The 25,237-nt window shown below is 42.8% G+C and overlaps 1 protein-coding gene across 15 annotated transcripts in view; it reads right to left on the reverse strand.

Moving 5' to 3' along the window:
* TANC2 (tetratricopeptide repeat, ankyrin repeat and coiled-coil containing 2) overlaps positions 1-25,237 on the reverse strand; it is a 225,301-nt gene that overhangs the window by 171,818 nt on the left and 28,246 nt on the right. For 14 of the 15 annotated variants that reach the window (XM_054088176.1, XM_054088191.1, XM_054088186.1 and 11 more), the window contains exon 3: positions 15,091-15,190. In XM_054088176.1, the coding sequence (XP_053944151.1) occupies positions 15,091-15,157 (67 nt within the window). In that variant the 5' untranslated portion in view covers positions 15,158-15,190. Of the gene's footprint in view, positions 1-15,090; positions 15,191-22,256; positions 22,276-25,237 lie in introns of those variants that run through there. The other variant, XM_054088179.1, reaches the window with a different exon arrangement.

Here is a 25,237-nt window from a genome sequence, read left to right on the forward strand (position 1 = left end):
AGAACAGACACTCGCTGGAGCAGTGCGTGACAGTGCATGCTCTTTATACACCTCAAAGCCCTGGTACGCTGCCTGCTCATGAGATGTCCCCGATGAACCCCGCACAGCGCTGACCCCTTAAAAAAACCCACAGCTCCCACACACACAGCCGCACCGAGAACAACTGCAGAACTAACGCAGAACAAACTTTTCTCCTCAGCAAATCTGTTTGTGTTTATTTTTATTACTGCAGTGTTTGGAAGCCTGAACTGAAATCAGGGTCCTACTGTGCTGGCAGCTTGGACAAAAACACAGCAAGAAAAAATCCCGTCATAAGAAAATCATTAGCTTCCTATAAGATACAGTCAGCATTGCTGCCCAGGGGTTTCTGACACAAACACAGGTGGATTTTTCCTTCCCTGTACAGCTACACAACTTCCTAAGAAATCACATAAATCAACATTTGGGTTATTTTGGAGCAGAATGAATCCTAAATAAGTTTAGGCATCAGTGACATATCTGCCTTCATCATTTCAACCTATTTATTGCCACTGGAAAGAAAGAGGTGCATCTCATCTGGGACACAACTTGTCTTGTGTTTCATGTGGAAAAAGTGGCATCCTGGTTTCTCTCTATGGATTTTTCTCCATCGCTGCCCAACCAAAGCCAAACACCAGTGCACAAAGCACTCACTGATCAGAGAAACACTTCCAGCCCACAAAACTGCACACGAGGCTGAGCATTTATACCCCAAACAGAACACATGAAGAGCACAAAGGTGTAACACAATGACTCTTAATGCATTGGAAATTTAATATGGGGTTTAACTTGAATGTGAAATACTGATAATTCATTAAAGTTCATTTTAAAAGTCAGGACTTTGGGAACTCTGCAATGCTGCTTTAAGTTAGTGGTAACTTCACAAATATGCTAAGTATTACATGAACACGGAATCCACCCTAGTTAGATCAGAAAGAGAAGAAAAGAAGGCGGCAAGGTAAAAAGTAACTTTTATGTCAAGAATGTACTCGTTCCTTGATAATTATGATTTTTCTTTTTGTTCATATGTAACAAGAAATTCATATACACATCAGTAGAAGAACACATTAATGTAGGTCCACAGACAGACATCTGAATTACAGTTCTTGCAAGAGAACTGCTGCCTGTGAAGTTAAAAACCCAGGGTTCCTCAGGCACCTTCAGCTCAGCAGTAAGAGGAAGCTGTTCTCCACCTCTTACGCATTCATCTCTAGGATCCAGCCAGCAGCCTTCAGAAGATACTCCCCATCTTACCTGCAAACCTGGGGGCAGGACAGCATCAGCAAAAAGAAACTGTGCTCAGTGAAGAAGGACTTCAATCCTCGATCGAATCCGGGGCCAAGATCTGTGGCCATCTCTGATAGCACAGTGTTTGCTCAAGGAAGCTTATCCGTACGCACTGAAAGGGGCTTTGACAAATAAGGAAGGAGAAGGCAGGAGCTCATTTGTCAAGTTCTTTTCTTGCAGTACTGGCCAAGACTAAAGGCCAAGCCATTCCCTCTGCCGTCAGCACCTGTTTTATCCACAGCGCACGGCAAAGGCAGCGGTGCCAGTAGCAGCACAAAGCCAGGAGGACACCTTGCACATCACCAAGGCAATGCCACCCAGCTCCCTTCTTCCCGCCACAGCCCAGAGGACTCTTCCTTCCACAGGAGATGAATCAGGCTTGCTGGCCCCGAGCTGCCTCGCTATTCATCCTCCCTGCTGGAGAGGCTGGAGGCGGGCCAGCCGCCGGGGTTTCTTTCAAGCACTGTGTCCTGAAGAGACACATTTGGGAAAGTCACCCTGTGATAAATCATCACTGTTGCCAAGTAGAGTTACAAAATACTAACAGGCTTTGTCTTGAAATGAAAGAAAAACCCTAAAGTTGACATTAACCTCTTGCACACCATGATGCCTGAGAACCTGCAGGCAAAACCCTTGCCTGCTGGCAAAACCACCAAGCCACAATGGGATAACAAGTGCATTAAGGCACGGATGCATTACACCTGCATACATCAGAAACAAAGACGCTTCTTTCATTTTCCAGAATGCACTTTTCTTTTTTGTTACCCTATCGAATTGAAAAGGCTCCAGGTAGAAGAGCAGACTTCAAATTTATCTAATCCAGTCACTTATAAACGTAGGTAACCACACAACAGGAATTTCAGTGCCCGTGCAGTCTATGTACTCCTCCTCATTCAATATTTGCAAAGCCTGACAAAGACTTTATTTATCCCAATTAAAAACTGGATGAATTTATTTAGTAAAATGAAAATTACTCTTTCAGTTCAAGCTTGTCACACTGACTGAAACAGCCACCTCAGTTTAGTTAAAATGTGGGTTTATAAAATAGAGCATCCAAAAGCTCACAGTGAGCGCACAGTGCTGTTCCACAGCTTCAACACTGGAAGCGCTCCGACATGCCGCGTGGGAAACACTTCTCCTAGGGAAACAGGAAGAAAATTAAGAAAACTGACTTGAATTAATAAGCAAATTACGATGACGAGGCTGCTCCGCTGTCATTATGTACTCACAAAGTAGCCTCTGTTTCATCCGATTTCAGTCTCACTGTGCCCTAATTTCACTGAAGTGCTTCCAGGTGCGGCTCCTGCAGGAACAAACAGTACCCTCCCTCCAGAAGAGAAATGAAGAAGTTTCCTTACTCCACATCTATTTTAAAGCGATGTAGCTCTCTCTGGAGTGCAAGACGTGGGCTGTGTGGCTGTACAAGAACAACCAGCCCCCACTGAGCAGCAAGGATGCATCTTGGGCATCTGCAGTGCGCAAAAGGTTCTCCCTTTGTTTAATTGTAAAGAAAGAGAAGAACACCTGGATATCCAGCTCATCAGCTCTTAGTGGCCTTCTAGCCTGGAGGGCAGCAATACCCAGCTATGGACAACATATCGGCCACTCGGATCAGCAGACTGAACCAAAAGGCAGCTGTAATACCTATAATTCCCCTTTTTCCTGCATTGTAGAACTTGGATCCACTTAAGTTCTTCTAGATGTCTGCATTAAATAGCATAGCACTGCTGGAAGCTTTCAAACAAGTTTTGTTCTTGTAACATGCTAATTAAAAACACGGATGCACTTCTGAACTTGAATTTCAAAACAAAACAATGCAGAACCACCACCAAGAATGCATTCCAAAGCTTTTTCTTCCATTTGATAAACAAGTGTCAGCACCTCAGCGATCAGAATGAGAGATTTCACTGTGAACGACTTCAAGGAACGCTTTAAAAGAGTGGGATGAGGACTCAATTGTTGCAATCAGACAAGAATGCAATGAATAAATCATTTAAATACATGATTAATTCTTGTGGTATCAGTGAAAGAAAGTGTTTTAATATAATTAAGAGATTGATTTGTATTTAGTATAAAAAATAGTGTATTAATATTTCACTTGAAATTGTGACAAAAGAAGATCCAAATATAAATTAAATGCCTCTTAAATCAGTGTACTGGATTCATGAGATAATCCGTGATCTTCGTTCCTTAGTCTAAGAAAAGACCAAAGGTCTGGTTCATGACATCATTTTCTGCCGATCAGCAACTGGAGCCAGAGGTCTCAGAGGAGATGGTGCCCAATGCCCACTCAAAGTAACAAAGGTTTTCATGCCCCGCTTTGTAATTCACCTACAGAAGATACTCATTTTCAAACCTGTTTAAATGACCCAAAACATCTTCTAGACACCTTGACAAAGCTTCTTGCAAAGTCACGTCCTTAACTTGCTTAGATTCTAGGGTTTCTTTATCAGTTTCTATACCGATCACATCCTCAGAAAATGGTGACATAAAAGGAAAAATAAATCCTTCCACATCAGAAAGATCTTGCAGCAAAAATTTCCACCATTCCCTCAAATAGGTCATTTGAAGATGGAAGCTTTAGCAAAAGTCATCCATAAGTTATCTAAAAATATATCTGATATTAAAAAAAGTCCTTATACGCATGTTGGGAGAGGAGAAGTTTCTGTGCCAGCAATAGAAATGTATGAAGAGGAGATACTTTTGAAAGAGGACAGCTTAAAAAACAATCCTCTTATAAAGAAAAGATAATTTTTCCATTAAAAACATTACTAAGTACAAGACACTTACTCCTAAAGAGAAAAGGAAAAAGGAAGAGCAAGTGCAACTCCTAAAAGAGAATGTAATAATGCCATTACAGACAGGGCCTGGCCAACACAGGGTACAGGGATGTCATGCAAAAGGACGTTTACATGAATGAAGTTAAACGCATAGAATCACAGAATGGTTTGGGTTGTAAGGGACCTTAGAGGTCCTCACAAACCCAGTCACTTGACAAACACAGCGCTGAACTAGGAGTTGCGGGAGCCACATTAAATAAAGCCATCCTTTCAAAGCCATACAGAACCCGAGAGACTGGGAAAAGGATGCAGGAGCGAGCAGATTTCAACCTTCACCAAGTGGTGACTGACCATTCATACACATCACGCATTAGAACAACTCACCGTAGAGCAGGAGGTTTTACATAATCCAGCCAACACTCAGTACACAGAAACCCCTCAAAAAGAAAAATATGATTCATACCTAGAGCATAATTCTAGGACAGAGCAATATGGTTTCAACATCCACCAACGTAATAAATAAATGCAAGAAGCCATATCAACACTTCCCATGGATAAATCACACCGAATATAAATAATATTTATCTTTAGGTACAGACAAAAGTGCTATGGAAAAATCCTACATCTTTGCTAGAAATTTTAGTAAAGGCATGCTTAGACTAATAAAGGTCAATAACACCGAGAAGAGCGACACGAAAACAGAACTGGTTAACAGACAACCAGTGCCAGAGGGTTCAGCAGTGAAAACAAACCAACCTCTTCAAAGCACCCCCCACTGCAGACCAGACTTCCAGTCGCGCTCCAGAGACCTGGAGGACACCAGAGATCCACAGCTGGGAGCACATACGGAAATCCAGCAGTGTCCCCAGTGCAGGGCTGGGTCACCTCTGCGGCAGCACAAGCCGGGCAAAGCGAGCCACAGAGCCCGACTGCTCCGCACGCCTCTCGCCTCCCATGCACGAAAGTAGTAAAACCTAATTCATAAAGCAGGCCTTGTATCCTTTCATTTGGAAACGCTTCTACAACACCTCAAGAGGAATCGCTTCTAGCCAGTACACAAGCATTCCAGATCTGGGAAGCGGTTTGTACATGGGGGTCGGAACCAGCCTCCAGTCTGACTGAGTTTCATCAGATCCCTTCCTTCCTTCCTTCCTGGGAAAGGTTATGAAACTGTAGGCTGTCTCTTAACTGTGACTAAATACCAATACTAAATAACTAAAACTCCACCTGTAGCACTGTGAGGTCCCAGCAAGCTCCTTGGGACCACCAGATCCCTCTGCTGGAGCTGCTTTAACTCCTGCCACAGCAGCAGCACCTCAAGGTCGGCATTCCAGATCTTACCAAGCGAGAACCAGCCTGGAAGCAGCTTCACCTCATCCTACACGCAGGGTACGCTCATCTCTCCACTCAGAGCTGTCTGACACACAGAGATATTCGAACCCTACTTTTGGAGCAATAACTGCAGCTCTCCAAACTGTCACCACACCTCATCCATCTTGTTCTATATTTTTGCTGCTCACTTTATAACTGGAGAGCTAAAAAAATCAAACATATTGACAATGAAATTCAATAAAGGAACAAGCTCATAATGCCTTCTGCTGTCCAGTTACAGCCTCATCTAGACTTTTATTGTCATATTTAGAAGCTTAAACACAAAATTAATTTACGAGACTAGAGGCATTTGGAAATTTTCCAACAGCCCTGGGAATACAGACCCCCCCCCCCTCCACCTCACAGAGCAATTGATATTTCTTAGTTCCACACTATTTTATGATATTCTAAGGACACCTGGAAGAACCTGGCTTCCCCTTCCCTAAACAAATATAAAAAGTACAACTTTTGCATTGTAGCATCCGTGCCACATGCTCTGCCACTCAAAGTTTGATTTACATTCCTTGTATTCGCATGAGTGCATAAAAATTATATATTATTGCTAAGATATCAATCTTTTGCAGTCTCGTTTAAACTACAAGTTCATTAGAGAAAAGACACTGAAATACACACCTTTCAAAAATCTCAAGATAACATAGACTCCTAAAAAGCTAAATTTAGTACTAAAATTTGTTAAAAGCCACCCTGAGCGATTGCCTTCCAAGGAACTGAGCTCATTCCCAAGAGATGAACTCAGCCCGCCCACCCCGACTCACGGGCTCCTGCATAAAATCCCACAAACTGATGATATTTATTTTTGCGGAAAGTGTACATATTCTTTTTTAATTGTGTCTGAGAATATTTTTTGAGGAATAAGAGAAAACAGAGCCATTAGATGTGGAAAAACACAGCAGCAGGGTGCAATCCAGCACAGCCTGGGGCCAGGGGCTGTCAGGAACCTTCTGCTCCCTCTACCGCCTCAGCGAGAACGTGGCAGCTCCCAGTGGCTATCGCACGCCCACCAGTATGGGGAATAAAACCACAAAATCCCAGATGCATCCAGAATTCCAAGCATAGGTATATTTTATCTTGTCCTCCTTACACACCGGCATCGTCACAATCCAACCATACACTGACGCAGTTCCTTCCTTAGCCAAATCCCTGCTAGACTCTATTACAGAAATGATGCTTCTGCTTTGCTTCGCACCTCAGCAGTTCTGCCCTCACAGCTCTACACTGGGACTCCCACAGCACGCAGAGAAACGACTCTGATGAAATCAGAAACTGCTGTGACATCTTCAGTATTCGTCATCAAACTATCCAAGTGTTTTACAAAACTGGACTGCTCATTCCCACGGGATGAGGTATTATCCCCACTTCACAACTGCAAATCGAATGCACACGCATTACAGACAATATTTCTACCAATGTTTGGCACTCAGTTTCCATCATTATAAAGATGGGATCTGAGAACGCTGACCACTCTTTGCTCCTTCATACACTCAGCGACTGCTTTCTCTCAGTCTCCTATCAATTTGCTTCTGGGCACGTAATAACTAAACACTTGCTAAGAAAAGGACTGGAACCCTGACACCCCCCCTTTGCTGAGCACTCAGAGAGCATGGCACTATCCGTTATCCTGTCCAGGACTCCGCATTTGCCCTTGTCCAACTCCATACGGTTCCTCCAGTCTGCCCAGGTTCTTCAGACTGGCACCTCTGCCCTCCAATGTATTGGCCACTGCCTCTGCAACAGCATCACCCGGAGATGCAGTGAGGATGCTTTCCATCCAAAAGATGCTTTACACTACTGACACCAGCGTCAGCCCCCGAGGAACGCTCAGCTCTGAACTCCTGATCCCTTTCCTTCGAGCCTGACAGCCCAGTCAGCTTTTCTTTCAGGCTGCAGCTCACCCAGCAAGACCGTCTCCCCTCCATTGGCTTCAAGGGTCTTAGACCATGTTGAAAGCCTTGCTAAAGTCAAGGTTAGCTGTGTCCACCACTCCAGCACCATCTGCACTTCATCACTGAAGGCAATCAGGCTGCTCAAGCACAGTTTGTGTCTGACATTTCTACATTGCATTTTCAAAACAAGCTCCTTGTCTTTCATGGCTGGAAATAGCTTTGAAGAAGACTTCATAATCTTTCCTGTGACTGTGCTGAGGCTGTCACACCTGTGTTCTTCCAGATCCTCTCATTTCCCTTAGATGGGTATAAAGCTCTTCTTCCCCTGGGGACCTTCTCATGCTTCCTGACACACCTTCCAGTTTCCTGCATTCTCCTGTGAAGATATGGAGACACCCAAAGTGAGCTCTAGTGGCTGCTCCACCACTGGAGATGCTCAAGGCCAGGTTGGGTTAGGCTTTGAGCAATCTGATCTGGTGGGAGGTGTCCTTGCCCAAGGCAGGGGATTGGAACTGGATGGGCTTTAAGGTCCTTTCCAACCCAACCCATTCCACGATTCTATGACAGCACATGGAGAATGAGCCATCTGCTCCAATGCTAACCACCTTGTTACAGCTTTCATACAACATTATCTACACTGATACTCTTTGCATGAAGGTTGTTCAAAGCTCTTTAAAGGTTAATTAGCAGTTATTAGTAGCCAGTTGTGTTCTTTAAGCAGTCTTGAGCAGTTCATCAGCAGGGAATAAAGCAGCTGGGCCATACAACCCCACAGTTCTGTTTATAGAAATACCTTTTTGACAAAAACAAACAAAAAAATAGGATTGGCAACAAAATTTAATAATTCTTTCTATAACTTCTTACAATATTGACTATGCAGCAGGAACAAACATCATGTAATATGAGGAAGAAAGGTACTCCCAACATCATGTTTCACTCTTTCCTTCCAATCCTCATACCCTCCTTCTCCAGTTAGAAATAAAACCATACCATAGCACCCATAGCCATACCCACAATCAACCCAAGCATCTCTTGCTTTCCCATCTCGCTGGCATGAAACCAAAGCTTATGCACAAGCCCAGTGAGCTCTGGTCAAATACTTCTCTCTGCAAGCACAACACAACACACAACGGCAAGTATCACACATAATCCACAGGCATAAATCACTGTCACCACAGTTTCTGACAGCTCAAACCCGAGCGCGCACAGCAAAGACAAGTCTGGAGGGAGGAACAGTGGTTGATGGTGTGGTGTCAGCGGAGCCACTCGCTGCCAGAGGGCAGAGCTCGCAAGGGGAAATGGCTCAACCTGCAAACATTACCACTCCCTGATCCCTTTAATTTTGAAAATCGATTCCCTTGTTTGCAGAACACATGCCCCCATAAAGGACCAGTTAAAAAAACTTTTTCTCTTCCTGAGAAGAAGCTCTCAGGAGGTTAAAGAGCTCAGAACTATGTATGAGGAGAGCAGAAGGGAGATAGCTGCTCTAATGGAAGCAGCATTCAGAGCAGAGCAGATCAGCTCCCGCTATTAGAAGGGACTTTGGTGAATTAATCTCAGCAATCAGATCTGCAGAATCACTAATGAAGGAAACGGTTTGAGGAGGATTAAAGCTGATATAGAAGAACTTGAGAAAGCACTCACTGACCTCAGAGAAATCTTGGAGAAAACCCAGCAAGTAGGAATACATCTGAAAAATAAACTGTGGGTGCCGGAGGAACAGGAGTGCTTGTAGATGTACTGATGGAGAGATGAGATGAGGAAACAGCAAAATAAACAGAACCAGCTCCCAGCAGCCAGGAGAGGATCCTGTCATATACTCAGGGCACACCTTCCTCTCATTTGTAGCCAAAATACACCAATTTGTTTAGGAAATAAATACACCAATCAGCACAGCAGAAATATATCAACTATGTTTCTCCTGCCTCCCCAGTTAGCTTAACATCTGAGGTATTTAAAAAAAAAAAAAATCACCAAAAAACCAGAATGGTATTTGTGGATTAGGAAAAATAAACATCAGAATAATCTGGACTAGCTGCAAATAATCTAGCTGCAAAAATACTCTCCAAGATAGCTGTGCAGGAGACAAGGAGAAGCTTTGTGGTCGAAGCATCTTTTATTTGTCAGGGAAGAGAGTTTGGTATATGAACAGGATATATTCTGATCAAAGAAATATGTTCAACTAAGAAGAAAAATGTGTGTGTATACACACATCTTCCTGATGTATTTCCTCCTTAAGGAGAAATACACTGAACTACACAGATCCCTGGAGGTGTTCAAGGCCAGGCTGGATGGGGTTTTGAGCAACTGGATCCAGCGGTAGTCATCCCTGCCCACGGCAGGGGGGTTGGAATTGGCTGGGCTTTAAGGTCCCTTCCAACCCAAACCATTTCATAATTCCATCATTCTAAGAAAACAAACTGTCAGGAAGGGTCAGTTCACTCTTGACAAACTCAAGGACAAGACTTCAGTGTGGTCAGAAGCCACAGATTTGTCAACATACTCTAGACTTGTTTAAAAATGGATTTATGAAAAACTAGCAAACTCTTTGGAAGAATACCGTCTGAATTATTATTTGCATGGAACACATGGATACATTCAGTACTCAGTGCCACAAGACATTCCGTGAGCCTGACAGGTCTTTTAATATCTCACTTCTAATACCTTCTTAAATTAGGTTATCCCGATATCCACCAGCTGGACCTCATCATTCAGCAATTTCCTTCAGAATGGAATCCAAAATTCATTTCTGACCCTCCAAAGCTCTTTGGGGGTAAAAATTAGACTTAGACTTCCAAAAGAGATCAGATGGATAAGAAGCTGCACGGAGTTCTGGCAAAGCAGTGACGAGATGTTCACAGAAACACCTTTCATCTTCGAAAGGGAAGAATCAAAAGAAGAGCATTTGACAGGGCTGCTTTTAGTCCTGAAATTAAAATATGAAGTGGCAGGTTCCAAAGGTCTATAAATACACTGGAAGTTAGAAGTAATTGGCCCTCCTGTGAACCAGGAAAGAAGAGGTTTTAAAAATCCTGCACCAAAAATATTATGGATGGCAGGCAAGCTCCCAGCTGGTAAGCTCAAGATAAAAACCGTGCGTGTTCCATCAGTTAAGGACAGCAAGATACAGCTCCTAACTAACCCAGGAGAAAAAAAGCAAACCCTTTGGGCAAGTTTCTAAAGGATTACATGCCTCAGATAAATTTAACATTGGGGAAAAAAAATAATAAGAGTACTTCAAGAATCTGCTTCAGCGTCTGCCAGAAAGTCAAGGCACAAATTCCTGGACTTACACCTCACAAGGTGAAGAGAAATACAAACCCCAACAAAAAGTGCGGTTTTGCAGCTACATTTTATTGGGTTCTAAAGGGAATCTGACCTCTTACGTGAGTATTAATTTAATGTGCTAATGTAAGAAGGAAGGAGTCTATCTGCTTGGAAAAGGAACAGGGATAATTATAACAGGTAGAAAGATTGGATCCATTTCAGAGGCTTATTTCACAATATTGGAATGAATATATTAGTGGATTGATCTGATGTAAACTAATTAAACACATAACCAGATCAATGAATGTTTAGTATAAGCAAGCAAACTGCAGATACACTTGAGATGATAAAACAGATAAAAATTATTAATAGAGTGCCTTATAGCCTCTGGGTTCAGGGAACAGAGCAGAGTTGCCCCCGAACTGCTGAATTAGGGGGAAGGAAGCCTCCATCCGATTCCTGACCAGCAAGAGCGGGCAGTGCCTACTTGCAGGCTGCAATGGAACTGCCTGCCTCCCCAGAGGGCTGCTGGCCACTGTTGTCCTGCTGGATCATCAGTCAGAAGGAATTAAAGGGTGCAGGAAAGCACAGTTCTTTAACCCAAACATATTCGAGGCAAATTTAGCCCTGGATACAAACTTCTGAGTCAGAAACTTTACATGTCTGCATATCTCTGCAAATTATTTTAGAATGGAAAAATGAAGGCAATATTTAGCTACACTTGAATCACATTTTAGCTTTGAAGACACTGATGTCTGGTTGTAGAATACCCGTTTGTGACAGAGGAAAATACAGCCTAATCAAAATATGACTGCAGTCATCGTGTGTCCTCAGGGCATTACTGTAAAATAGCAGGAGTGCCTTTGAGTCACAAGAGAATTTTTGTTAGGACATGAGATTGAATATGTGTGCATACAGAGGTATGGAGCTGTACTGCACACACAAAATCCTGTCAGAGTTCTGAAAGTGCACGCACAAAACCAACCACAGGAGATCACATCATCTAATGCTGAAGTAGAAATTCATTTATTTTAATTGGCATTCCTGCAACTGTACATTCACATGCACCTAATCGGTATTCTTCTCTTATAAATATTTTGTGTGCTCCTGAACCACAACACCATGAAGAGTTCCAAGGAAAAAAAACCACCCCAGCTGAGCGAAAATAAATTTTAACCACAGTTCTTCAGAGCAGTTGCTCAGCAGTTTCTGAAGGAGGAATAATAAGAAAGCATTTTACTGCTACCACTACACCAGTGTTCTTTTAATCAGCAAGAATTATCAAACCCACACCACAGCAACTAGGAATTGCCAGCTTGACTTCCCTGACCCCATTTGCTAAGCGTGCAACTACAAACAAGAGGAGCTATGGAGAACAGCAATTTCACAGGCCAGCGCGCTCGTTTGGGTTCCCTGAGAAGAGACCACAATCCTTTAACCCTGCTGAAGAGTTTACTCCCTTCACAACTGTGCCGTGACAGGGCTGCAGGAAACGAAGATGTACGCATCATGAATGCGCTTAGACCCCACGCATCAACAACACCCAAGAGGCCCTCACCTGCCCACGCAGTTTTAGAGTCCAGACATGGAAGGTGCATCCACAACAGACCTGAAGCCTCCAAAGGTTACTCTCACAGCCTAGAACTGATGATTTGGAGTTTGTTCCTGATTCCCTGAGGCGGGTGTATCTCTTCGTTAGTCTCCCTATGAAAATGGGTTGTTGTGGAGTCATCGAGGCAGCTCCTGCACTGGCTCTGCCCTCCAGGTCCCACTGCCCCGAAGATGTCCCTTCTGAGGCCACCAGGCAAATAATAGCATCAAAACCATCAGAGACCTTCACTGCCAACTTCTATTTACCTATTTCTATCATGTTCATGAGACATATCAATAAATATCTACTCTTTTGAAGCAAAGTCCCCCATGTCCCACCTGTGCTTCTACAAAAGCTGTCCCCACAAAGTCCTAACCGTGCAGGCAGCGGTCACGCAGGTGACACAACGGTCTGCACTCATGATGTGGAAGCGTTCTGGAGACCAAGACACACAGATCTGGTGGCTGAAACAGTTCATTTAGTCAAAGGAGTAAGAAGCTTCCACAAGACCTTTTCCTTCCCATACCAAGAGAGCAGGAAGGGAGGGAGGATACAGAGGAAGAGAGCAGGGAGGTTCAGGGCAAGCAAAACAAAGCAGCAAGACAATGAGTATCGAGTCCGGTTGTTTGGACCAGCATACGACTCCTCTCCCTCACAGCAACAGGGTGACAAATTCCTTTTAGATATCATTAGATAAATACTCTCTTTTTCCGTCAACTTTTAAAGGATCACATTTGTCCTTCACCGGAACTGCAAAGCAAATAAATAAAGCAAATTTCAGGCTTGTAACTCTGGATGCTACACAGACATGTGCATAGAAGATTTGTTGGTTTTCCTTCCTGCGTTGCAAAGAAATACAGAATTAAATGTATTTATTAAAAAAAATCTAGGCAGCAATGAGTTCATCTGGTGTCCTGCTACAGTTTGATAGACTAACACTTATCTGAAAAATTCTTTTATAGCGGAGGGATGTTTTCCATTTAGATACTGTTAATATAACAAACCTTATCATCTCCTCTTTTTATTCCCTCTCCTCCCCTAAGGATGTCAAACAGAATTTCTCAATAAAGCAACTTATTTCAAAGACACAACTGCAATAAATTATATTAAACACACAGCATAGTCAATGGGTGTTAGAGCAAACGTCATCTATTAAATGCTATCATACTGTTTTTCCAGAAGACACCTCTCTTTGTTCTGGCCACTACAGTCACATCGTATCTTGTTATTTCAGAAACGTCTTTTTTTCATTCACAAAATAAGAAAGCAAAGCACTGCATATACATGATCCTTAATATGGCTTGGGAGATAAGCCAGAAGGAATACAGAGGACTGATAAAGGATGGATACGGCTTTGTACAGAAACCACTGTTTAAGATCATTTCTCTATGCACAGTTTTTCACAGGTTGTGAGCATCATCAGAGGACTTGTACTTTCCCGGGCTTTGAATAGTAAATGCGAAACTTCACAGCGATACAAAATCACAGAGGACAGAGCCATCTGCTCGAGGGTCTCCCCAAAACCTGCAGGCCTTTGTGTGCAGGTACCTCCCGCCAATTAACCACTCCTGGAACAAAAGATGAAGGAGTTCATGAGGAAAAAAAGTCTCCTTCATAAAAGCAGTGAATGACAACCATAGCCTGAGGCTGGAATTACTGAGGGCATCTTTGTGAAACAGGTGTTTTTCCTACTATCCAAGATATGCATTAATTACAATAACTTAACACAGGGGCATCAACACCAGGATGCAGCGCTTAAACTTTCTCTGACAAATACTTCAGGATGAACCACCACAAACTAGGACCCTCACCAGAAATCAACATCTTGGAATAAGAACAAGGCAACTACAGGGGACAGCAAAGCCATATTGCTAAAAAACACATCTCCCGTTCCTGAATAACACTGGGTGTACTAAGGTACCGAATGTGTGTGCGCACGGAGGAATTCTGGAGCTGTGAGAAATACACACAAACTTTTTTCAACACAGGGAAAACAGTGCACTCTCTCCACTGTGTTTGTCACCACTGCATCTCTGCAGCATCACTTGTGGTTCCCATGGAATACACACACACACTATTTACACAGATGCACGAGTACAAATAAACACTGTATCCCAAAATATTCAAACTGTGCTGCCAGATGGCTTCAAAAAGAAAAATGGAAGATCTAATTAAAAGCTATTACAATGCCAGCACTCCCATTTTTGGGAATAAATACAAAAGTGAAATAAAAATGTTTTTAAAGTGTATCATTTTCTTTTAACGTTTTGCTTCACAATCACAATCTCTCCTAACTGCCTTCGCGGCTCAAGCAACCTAAGCCAAATGAACCAGCGCTCACTGTAAACCCCTTTCCTGGCATGGTGGAAAGAGCAGACTAACAGAAATGGTGACTCCATTTGGGCAATTTCTCCTAATTCCATCTCTTCCCATTCCTCTCTTCCTCATATTTAAAACATAGATATAAAAAATTGCTACTGCTCTCACAAGGTTTGTCTGTAGTGAGGATTTCTCTGAGACAAGTTAGCACAGTCACTCTGGAAGAAAATAATTTATTTTCTTAATTTCCATAATCTAAAGATGAACCTTGATGTTCATTCACTACGGGATCATGTATGACTATTAATTGTTTTTCCTTACATCTTGTCTCCCCACTATGGTTTGCATACATTTTTAAATAAATATGCATATATTTTAATTATTAAATCACAACACAACATTGAAATAACCTGTGATGATGTTTTGAGTCTACAAGATCATCAACCGAGTACATCTATTCATTAAAAAAAACCCAGTAGGACCAAAGCACACATAAAAGGAACAGCTTCCAGAGCTGCCAACAGGACCCACGCGGGAAGAGCTGTTTACTTACCACTGGACCTGTTTTTGCGGTTTGACTTCCCTCCTGTAAGAAGCATCTTGAGACTGTTTCGAAACATGGCGATCCTGTTCCACTTTGTGTATCCCAAACACTGTAAAGCAAAACAATAGATGTCACCAATCACACTCTGATGTGGGCAACGGGCAAACGTTTCCAAGAAACGGTAAGAAAGTGCCAAACGTAAAATAAAGACTCAGAATGATGAAAAATCATTTTGCCAATACATTTGCTAACAACAGAAATCGACACCCAAAGGCAACGTATCAGTCTGTTTGCTTCCATTCATCCAGGCTGTCTCCAGGAGGACCTACCTGCTGTCAAATGAATTGGCCAAATTATCACCCGAAACTGGAGGAGACTGACTCCATTTCTGTTACTACTAAAACCAAACCAATTGGAGAAATTGTTGCTCAGAAACAAGGAACCTCACAGACTACAAAAGCTGTTGTCTAGCTCCTGGGCTAGCCTACTGTCAAATCTTTCTGTGAGCTGAATAAATTGTCATGAGGAGGAAAGCCAGTCAAACCCAGAGTTAACTGATGCAAAAAAATCAAACACAAACATTATCCATGTATTTTCCTTGCTCTATACATCTCGGGGAAAAAAAAAGTTGTCTCTGCTGCTGAAGATAAAAGACTGAGCTTCGGGGTTCACCAGACACACTGACAGCTCGTTCTGGTGGAACAGCCTCTTATTAAAGTAGGTAAACCACCCAGACAGCAACAACAGCAGCAGCTCCTAACCAGACCAAAAGAACAGCAGAGAGCCTTTGATCAGGACATCCAACAAACCACAACTTCCCTTCTATTGTACACAGAATACTCCATAGTTACAAGGTAACACATTCATCTCAGAAACAGGGAACGATTTTCTTGCCTGCAACATCCTTAGGTTCTTTTTGGAGAATGATCGGTAAATGCGACCTTGAGTGTCTTCACATTCATCTAGCACTCTCATGTACATTAATACAATAATACCCAGTTTAAAGAGCTCTCTATGTATAATTAAAGTCACCAAAAGTCCTTTGATAGATGTGACTTAGTCACTGAGAGACACCAACATTGCAAGGCAGCAACTCTGAGCACAGATGTTACAGGCACCATTAAGCACACACACATGACATTCACTTTAGCCTCTCCTGACCTTCGTAGAAACCACAGAACAGTGTGAGTTGGACTGCATCCGGTTGCTCCAAGCCCCAGCCAGCCTGGCCTTGAACCCCTCCAGGGGTGGGGCAGCCACCACTGCTCTGGGCAACCTGGGCCAGCCCCGCCCTCACAGGAAAACATTTCTTCCAAAGATCTCATCTCAATCTCTCCTCTTTCAGCTGAAAACTGTTCCTCCTCATCTGATCCCTGCACTCCATCATCAACAGCCCCTCTCCAGCTTTCCTGGAGCCCCTTTCAGTACTGGAAGCTGCTCTAAGGTCTCCCCAGAGCCTTCTCCAGACTGAACAACCCCAACTCTCTCAGCCTGTCCTCATGTGGAAGGTGCTCCAACCCTCAGATCATCTCTGTTGCCTCCTCTAGACTTGCTCTAACAGATCCATGTCCTTCCTGTGTTGAGGACTCCAGAACTGAACACAGGGCTCCAGGTGAGGTCTCGCCTCAGAAGTTCCCATTCACTTATCAGAGTCCATAAACAGATTTCAGGGTCCATTTGTCTCCATACACGTGTGCATGTATAAATATTAAACAAAAAATATGGTACCAATTATCTCCTTTGCATCTCTGAATCACTAGAGTATCTCCTGGCATTTTCCTGAGGCCTTGTATAATGACATCAAAGCACAACAAGCAAACACTTGAGCTTATTCCCAGGGCTTCTGAACAAAGCTCCAGCCCCTCTTCGAATCATCCTACTGTTAAAGGACTGCAAAAAAAAGCCATCTGGGCGCAAGCACAATTGTCTTAAATTGGAATTGTTTGTTTATTTTCTTTAGATGGCTGTTACGTTCCAGCTCGCAGCACAAAGAAAACTTCTGGGTTTACATATCCTACAATCTGTTACCAATGAAATCCATACACAACACCCTCTGCAACATCAGAAGGAGAAAACAGGAAGGAGACATTAAATGTAAAGAGAAGGCAACGGAACTCAAAGTGTTATTTATTCTGGAACATGATAATATTGCAATCCCTCCAACATCCTACTAATCCAAATGTATTTACCGAGGCTTAGAGCAAGACAACAAGGCAGCAGTAAACATCTCCTGCTGCTATTTGGAGAATTGCTACAGTGTGAATGTAATCCGAGGGCTGAAGGACCTCCACTATGAGGACAGGCTGAGAGAGTTGGGGTTGTTCAGCCTGGAGAAGAGAAGGCTGCAGAGGGACCTTAGAGCACCTTCAAGTGCTGAAAGGGGCTCCAGGCTAGCTGGGGAGGGGCTCTTGATCAGGGAGTGCTGGGACAGAACAAGGGGAAATGGTTTTAATTGGAATAGGGAAGATTTAGATTAGACATTACGAAGAAATTCTTCATGATGAGGGTAGGGGGCCCTGGCCCCAGATGACCCCTCCCTGGAGTTGTTCAAGGCCAGGTTGGATGGGGCTTCGAGCAACTGGATCCAGTCGGGGGCGTCTCTGCCCATGGCAGGAGGTTGGAACTGGATAGGCTTTGAGGTCCTTTCCAACCCAAACCATCCTATGATTCTACAATTCCTCTACAATACTGAGCACTGTGCTAGTAACATAACAGGTGCACTTGATCCATTTATTTTATTTTGTTTTAGAAAAAGCAGGCTCAGGTGGATCTTGGGTTAAGCCAAGTGTCACAGCAAAGGTAATTTTTTCTGTAGGTTTATGAACAGAAAATATAACAATCCCCAGCACCGTTTTTCCAAGACCTGGAAAACAAGAAGCGGCAGCTTCTCTGTGATAGTGATATGTACAAATAAGGAGAATCACGGTTAATAATGACTCACACTAACGTATCACGCCTGCGAGAATACCCAGCTGTGTTTCGCAGGGCAGACTGAGGCATTTCTGGAAGCCTAGCTGCAACACTGAAACCCAGAGCAGAGGGGACACCAAGTGATGAAGGACTCCCTCTGTAGGCAGACAACGAGCCCACACGGGGCTCCTCCACCCAAAGCCAACTCACCTGCCCCAATTATCCCAGCACAGCAACTGGAGCACCACAGGGCTGAGTGAGATATTGAAAGCATTTCCGTGGAGTCATCCTCAGAGTGTGCAACTCCAGCGAATGAAGCAATGATACCATTTCCAACCTGATTCTCTATTCGCACTCAAGCAAACCAGAATCACCTCCGCTGCTGATGACGGGGCACATTGACTGGGACTGCCCCCCGCCAACATCATCCTGGTTTCATCTGTTCCCTGTGGCGGCAAGTGTTCTAGGGAGCCAACACAGGTGGAAGGGCAGAAGGGGACTGCAAAGTGCTCAGCTTGCCATTTCAGATTTAGGTAAAAAGACGGTAAATAATTAACAGTCTTGGAGCATTTGAAGACACGAGGGTTGAAGAGAAAGAGCCTGCTGAACTCCCACTGAAGAAGAGTGTAAGCTGTTTTCTTTTTCTTTTCTTGTTTTCCAGCTTTCCAGGTATCCAGTTCCACCTCAGTCTGGAAGGGCAATTAATCTTTGTAACTCTATCTTTCTCAGAACCAAACTCTCAGGGCAGCAGTGGACAGCCCAAAACTTCAAAGTTTCTATGAATTAAGGAGAAGGTTTGGGGTTCTATTCCCACATCAGCCTACACTGAAGAGAACCAAGTGGAGCTATGCCATCAGTGCTGAGGTATAAACTAATTAAACCTAATTATACTGAAGGAGCCACCTGGGCTGAGCCTGAGCAATGCTAAAGGTGAGAAGGCTGTTTTTTAACCATGCTTACCTCTAGCCTTCCCATGGCAAGCCATGCCAGGAACTGCTGCACTGCTTCTGGGCCTGAACTGTCTTGTACAGGGCACATTTGGGGCCTCCTTGAAATTGTTCTGAAGAACCATGGACTAGAGAAAGAATTGCTGTCTTGCATCAAGACCCTGAGTTACGATCCATGAGATGTCCAAGTCTATATTCTCAGAGCTCACCTAGAAGCCTCAGAGGACTGCTGGATCTTTAGTGACATGGGAGATAGAAAGAAAGGGCTTTTGGTAACACATCTAGTGTGGCTTCAACTCATGGCATTGTTTCTCAGCATGCCCTACAGACACTGCTGTAGTACTCCGCGTGTTTAAGTACTCATTAAATTTATATCCTGATTAGTTAAGGTTTTCACAAGATGGTTTAGCAGAATAGGCTGGTCAGAAAATCAACTCCTGTTTTTCTTCTGTGCACACGACCACGTTAATTTGTGGCTCTGGGCAAACGTGGTCACAGCTTTTCCTCTGTTCAGCTGATACTAAGCCAGAAATAATGTTTAAGAACAAGCACTCTAAAAAATTCTATCGGTCATACTAGTTCATGGAATTAGAAGGATTAAATAGCAAGTGTTCTTATGGCATTAGGAGGAGCTGATCAGGCATTTTTTCATACCCGCAGCGAACTCCTCAGTACAGTCCAGGCTAATTCTCTTCTCCAGCCTCGCAAGCAGCTGTGTCAGCAGGAGCTAAAGACACAGTATGCTGATGGGGATCCCTCACACTCTCATCGCCAGGGGATGCTTCTGCAATCAAATCGGGCAGCCAAGAGCCACTACACTTTGTTATTTAGCTTGTCATCTCTAACTGCACTACCTCTAATGAAGATTCTCTGTGAGCAAACTTCTCCAGACAGTATCAGCATGTAAGTAAAGCCGTGCAGTCTCTACACACCCTGCTTTAGAGCACTTCACAAAAGTAGTCTTAAAAAAAAAAGCTCAAGAATCTTCTGGTTTCCATAAAGACTCTGCCACATGTTGTTTTATCTTCTAACAAAGATAGATTTCAATGAAGTACACAAAACCAGTTTCTGGAACATAAGAAAGCAGTACCACAAACACAATGAGAAAGAAAAACAAAGGCAAGGGAGTAGAAACAGCCTGAGTGCTGCAAGCTGCAACTTTACCCCAAATGCTAAGCTTGAACAAGTCCGCAATATCTCATCAAATCCTCCTGGATGACTAAGGCCTATTGCTTTGTTTTCTTAATTTTAAGACAGAGCTTGTAGACAGGCTGCAAAAACTACCTCATGTTTCGGGTGGTGAAACATTATTACAGCCCACAGAAGTCACTTCTGCTTGGTTTTAGTGATTTCCTAAGGAAAAGATACTGTCAGAAATGGAATTTCAAAACCAAAGCAAGTTATCTTTGCCTCATACACCACCACCAAAACAGCCAGAGTCCAATATTTTCCCCTTCTAGGATCACCTCACTAAAAACAAGATATTTTTTAATTTAAAGCTGATTAGTAAAGTTAAGCTCTTTTTTAAGGTGTCTGATGTCCAATGAGACATGAAAATATTGCGGGGCCACTGCTGCCAAGTTTTGTGCATGTTTGCATTACAAGTTATTAAACATATACTTCGCAGAGTAGAACTGGTTTTTTTCCCGATAATTAAAAGCTCCTAACTAGAAAACTATAGTGGGAATGCAAACAGAGTCCATGTGCAACGCACATTTCTGAAGAGTTTTATTTTCCTCTAAATTTTCAGTTCCTTTCCTGCCTCCAGAGAGAAAAAAACAAAGTAAAAGCACAAGCATTTCAAAAGCTGTTTCTAGAAAGTAAAATAATCATAAATATTTTGGTCTTCCAAACATTTTAAAAGAAACAAATTTCTTTATACATGTTTGTAGTTTCCCTCCTTGAAATCTCAGTCGGGACACAGCGAGGCTGCCTGTGCATTACAGCGATGTTCAAAGTGGCAGACAGGTAAGCGCAGCCAGGACACAGACACTATGGAGCAGTAACGGAACACGTAGAAAGAACTTAAACTAAAAAAGATCATACTTCCAAACTGGAGGTGGTTCAACAATTCTGCCAGCTGCCTCTTCATATATTAATTTGTGGTTGAAAAGTAAGCGAAGGCAAAGCCTGTAAACATGAACAACTCCGTGCCAAATCATGAGATCCCATAAGCTCACAGTCAGTTCAGGCAGCAACTCAGACTGTAGAGAATTAGGACAGAATTTACTCCGAGAACCTTCACAACGTTCAGCCAAGCTATACGAACACTGCCTAGTAAAAGACATTAAAAACTTTTTATCTACAGATAGATAAAAACAAGAATTATCTGCAAACCACTATCAAAGCACATTTTCCAGTGAGAAACCACCACACCCATCAGTGACAAACCACTTCCACAACGCAGAAAAATATAGAAAGTGTAAACCCTGCGGAATCCTCCTTCCCTGCAACGCTGCACGGCACAGTCCCACCCAAATGCAAGCGCCGGCAGCCCCTCTGCAATCACACACTGCTGACCAGTCAGCGCGGGAAGCAGGCAGGCATTCCTCCTCCATTTTTATAGGAGCTCATTAGTAAAGATCAAACAAATTTGTAAACTGCAATTGGGACTTGGAAGCACCAAGACAATGTAATATGTACCATGACATGACAAAGTTTTACATCAAACTCATTAGATGAGCCTTAATCCCTGTACTTACACTGCTGACAATTTCCAGGATAATACTCTGGACAAGCAGAGAAATGGTCAGTCCAGATCTGCTGCTTATCCCTTCATTTGTTTGCATCTCTGTCCTCAGATCTCGAAGCACCACACTTCTCTAGCACACCTTCCCTTAATTCCCAATAGGAATGACAGAAAGAACATGCTTAAAAAAGGTATTTCCTTATGTTTTTTTCTGGAGAAGAAGATCCTCTGACAGAAAATATGCACTCAGCTATACAAAATAACTGAAAAGCTTGTTACTCATAAAATGTTCTGTTTTAAAAGGTCCTGGTAGCACCAGATTAGTGATCTTTATGAGGGAAGCTGAATTCACTATGATAAAAGGTGCATCTAATAAGCAGCATATATTAAGACACCAAAAAAGGTACCTTTCTGATTATTTGTTTTCAGGATTTAACAGCTTGTAAAAACTAAATTAATATTTTGTGGACAAAAACAATCTCACCTTTCACAAGTTAGTGAACTGTTTTCAAAGAACATTCAGCCTTCAGAAAGGAGCAGGTAAGAAGGGCTTTTTTACAAGTGACAGACTCATAAAGCTAATTATCACAAGATAAAAGAAATTGAAAAGTGAAAGGATGACACATAACGGAATCAGGTGATCACGTATTTACTGCTTGTAGAAAGTACGCTGTACACAGAAATCTGTTCCACACACGCTGGTAACAGCTGCTGGACTGAAACTTCTCATGCTTCTCTTCTACATCACTCCAAGTTTCTCCTACACTCATTTCAGTTTGCCCTGAAATTCAAGAGAATGTTTTGAGAGACAACCTCAGGAAGAGGACCGACAGCCCCGAGTACATCCAAGTAGCACCTCCAACCTTCCCAGGAAGACCAGACTGCCACCTGTTGTACCCGATACCCTTGTCAGCAAGCGGCCAAAGCTCCACAAACTTCATTAAAACTCTGCCTCCTGTAACAGCCCTGACTCTCAACACGAGTGTGAATAACAACTCTGAAGTCAATGGAAACGTTTAATTGTAAGCTCGGTCCACGCACATTTAGAAACACAGAAGCAGAATTTAGAGGTGAAATATTTCCAGAAGGGTCCTGAGGAATGAAAAAAGCATTGTTTTAATCTGGCAAAAATGCCAAGAGCTTCCAGGATTATTTGGGAAAAGAAAAACAAAAAGGGAATTACAAGGACTAAACCCTACCAATTAGAGGTTTTTAAGCAATTAAGAGTATATTAGTCTAAGTTCTTTAAACTAATAGGCTTTAGAACAACTGAGTATGAACAAAAAATAATCATTTAGCATTCCCTCATTGGATGCCTGAGCACTAATCATTATGATGGGGGCCTGACAGGAAGGTCTATCTGTCCATCCCCTCTGGTCCCTCCTCAAAGTACTTAGCGTTCTCTCGACCACCTTTGCTGCCACCAACCCCCTGCACTGGTTCTCACTCTTCTCCTGAGAGCGGCTAGATGTGACCCTGCTGTCCTCGCTTCTCCAACAATCCTTGATGGAGACAGATCAAAATAAATAAACAGAAGTAACAGTGTTCACAGGGGACCGGTGTACGGCACACCAACATGACAAGGAAGCAGAAAGTCAGCTCCAATCTCTGTTTTCTTTTAGTCAAGTACAGCAGCCCTTAATGCTCCAGTTGCAAAGTAATTCTGAGAGCGTAACGCGGTAACTCTGCCATGTACGTGGAGCTCCCAACACCTGACCCAAGGTGAGCGGGGCCACGTATTTCTTGATGAGTCTCTGGTCATTATCTTCACTTAAAGCCTGTGGTGTTGGTGTTCAGCAGTAACTTCTATACACTCAGAACCCAAAAGGAATGAGACAAGTACTGTATTATTATGAAAGCCACACAACTTACTCCAAGGAAAAGCTCATTTTGCTACTGTGCTTGGAAAACTGCTGTTCCAGAGGCCAAATGGGCTTGACAGCAGTGTCAAACTGGAGCAGCACTTTGCTTCTGCACCCGTAAGGGAAGGTAGGAGGACAACACCAGAAAGGTGCAATTCTGCATTGTTCAGCACAAATGTGCCCAGCGTAGGCTTGAGTTCCCTCTCCTCCATTAACAGAAACATTTGGGTTTCAGCTTGTCTAGCTGATAGTCATACTTCTAGAGAGAAGGATGAATAAAGGCACAACCGCTAAAAGAGAGAGATACCACTGATGGTCAGCTTGTGATTCACTCGGAATCCAGGTAACGTCACCATTCTCACAATTCTGGTAAAAGAACTTTGCCAATCACGTCAACACTTACTCTGCAACCTTAACTTATCGGTCAAGGTTAGAATTCATTCTTCTGGGAAAAAAAAATTCTCCAGCAATAGTTTTCATTTAAGTGTTGGGATTCAACACCAACAAAAAGCTATTTAAAAATGAGTCTAGAAACACTACTGGAAGAACACAATCACTGACTAGAGGAAAGTCAAAAGTCAGAACCAGTTCTCTCTAACATGATAACGTCTTGACCTTGAAATTAAGAAAATTTAATTTTGAGCAGGGCTGTATCACTTTGCATAACCTGGTTTCTAATTCTAGATTAATGATACAGACTGAATTCAAGAGGGACACTTACATTCTCCATGTACAATGTCAATTACACTGCCTCTGAGAAAAACTGTAACAGAGAAAAGCACAGGATATGATCGCCTCACTTTGACCAACTCACCTGCAGTGCTTTTAGCGTGCTCTGGGGTGCCCATAACAGTTAAAATTACTGCTTTGTTTTTAAATACTAGTAATGGCTGCCTCCATCAACACCCATTGCAACCAGATATTTAAGCTGGAACCAAGACATGGCACTGCTCTAAGCAGTCGGATCCAGTTAAACTGCCTTTCTGGAAAGAAATGTTATGGCACGTTCTACAGCTGGAATAAATGAGCCTTGCACTGCCAGGACAGAGAATTTCGATTCTGCCCCAAACCACCAGAAGATTGAAGCACAGTGCATTTCTCCATCAGGAACCACTTGCATTTCGGTTTCTAGCTGTGACACAGAGCAGCCAGAAATCTGTCACTCAAACACACCATCTCCCTATCGCATGTTCTGTTTGAGACTCCTATCAATCTGAGGTTAATTTTGAAGATACAGTGGTATGACAGGAAATGAAATAAAACTAGGCAATGTGTAAAGTGGCAGGAAATGTCACAGCACTTGACTGCTTTGAGAGATTAAAGGAAACTTGAATTATTTCCTTAATGTTTAAATGATCAAAAATACACACTAAAATATAGACTTAAATTAAGGAGCTGCTCAAAGTCTGTTCTGCAAACCTGCTCAAGTCTCAAGAATATGTTATATGGAACTGATGGTCAGTTCATTGGAAGCACTGGAGATTTTCTCAGAACACAGATGATTTGAGATTTCAGAAAAAACAACTTGAAAAATAAACGCCTAATTATTTTATGTAGACTGCTGTGTCACTATGATACATTTTGCTGACAAAAAAGTATAAATATTTTAATTAGCAGTTACAATGAACTCAATAAGTAATGTCAAACCCTATTTTTATTCCATGAGATTTCCTGTTGATCCCTCCAGCAGGTAAGACTGGTAAGCTGGCAGAACTAGTATAGGAAGATAGTGGTCACATTCCATGTTC

The sequence above is a fragment of the Cuculus canorus genome, chromosome 25, assembly GCF_017976375.1.
Source record: "Cuculus canorus isolate bCucCan1 chromosome 25, bCucCan1.pri, whole genome shotgun sequence".
NCBI lineage: Eukaryota > Metazoa > Chordata > Aves > Cuculiformes > Cuculidae > Cuculus > Cuculus canorus.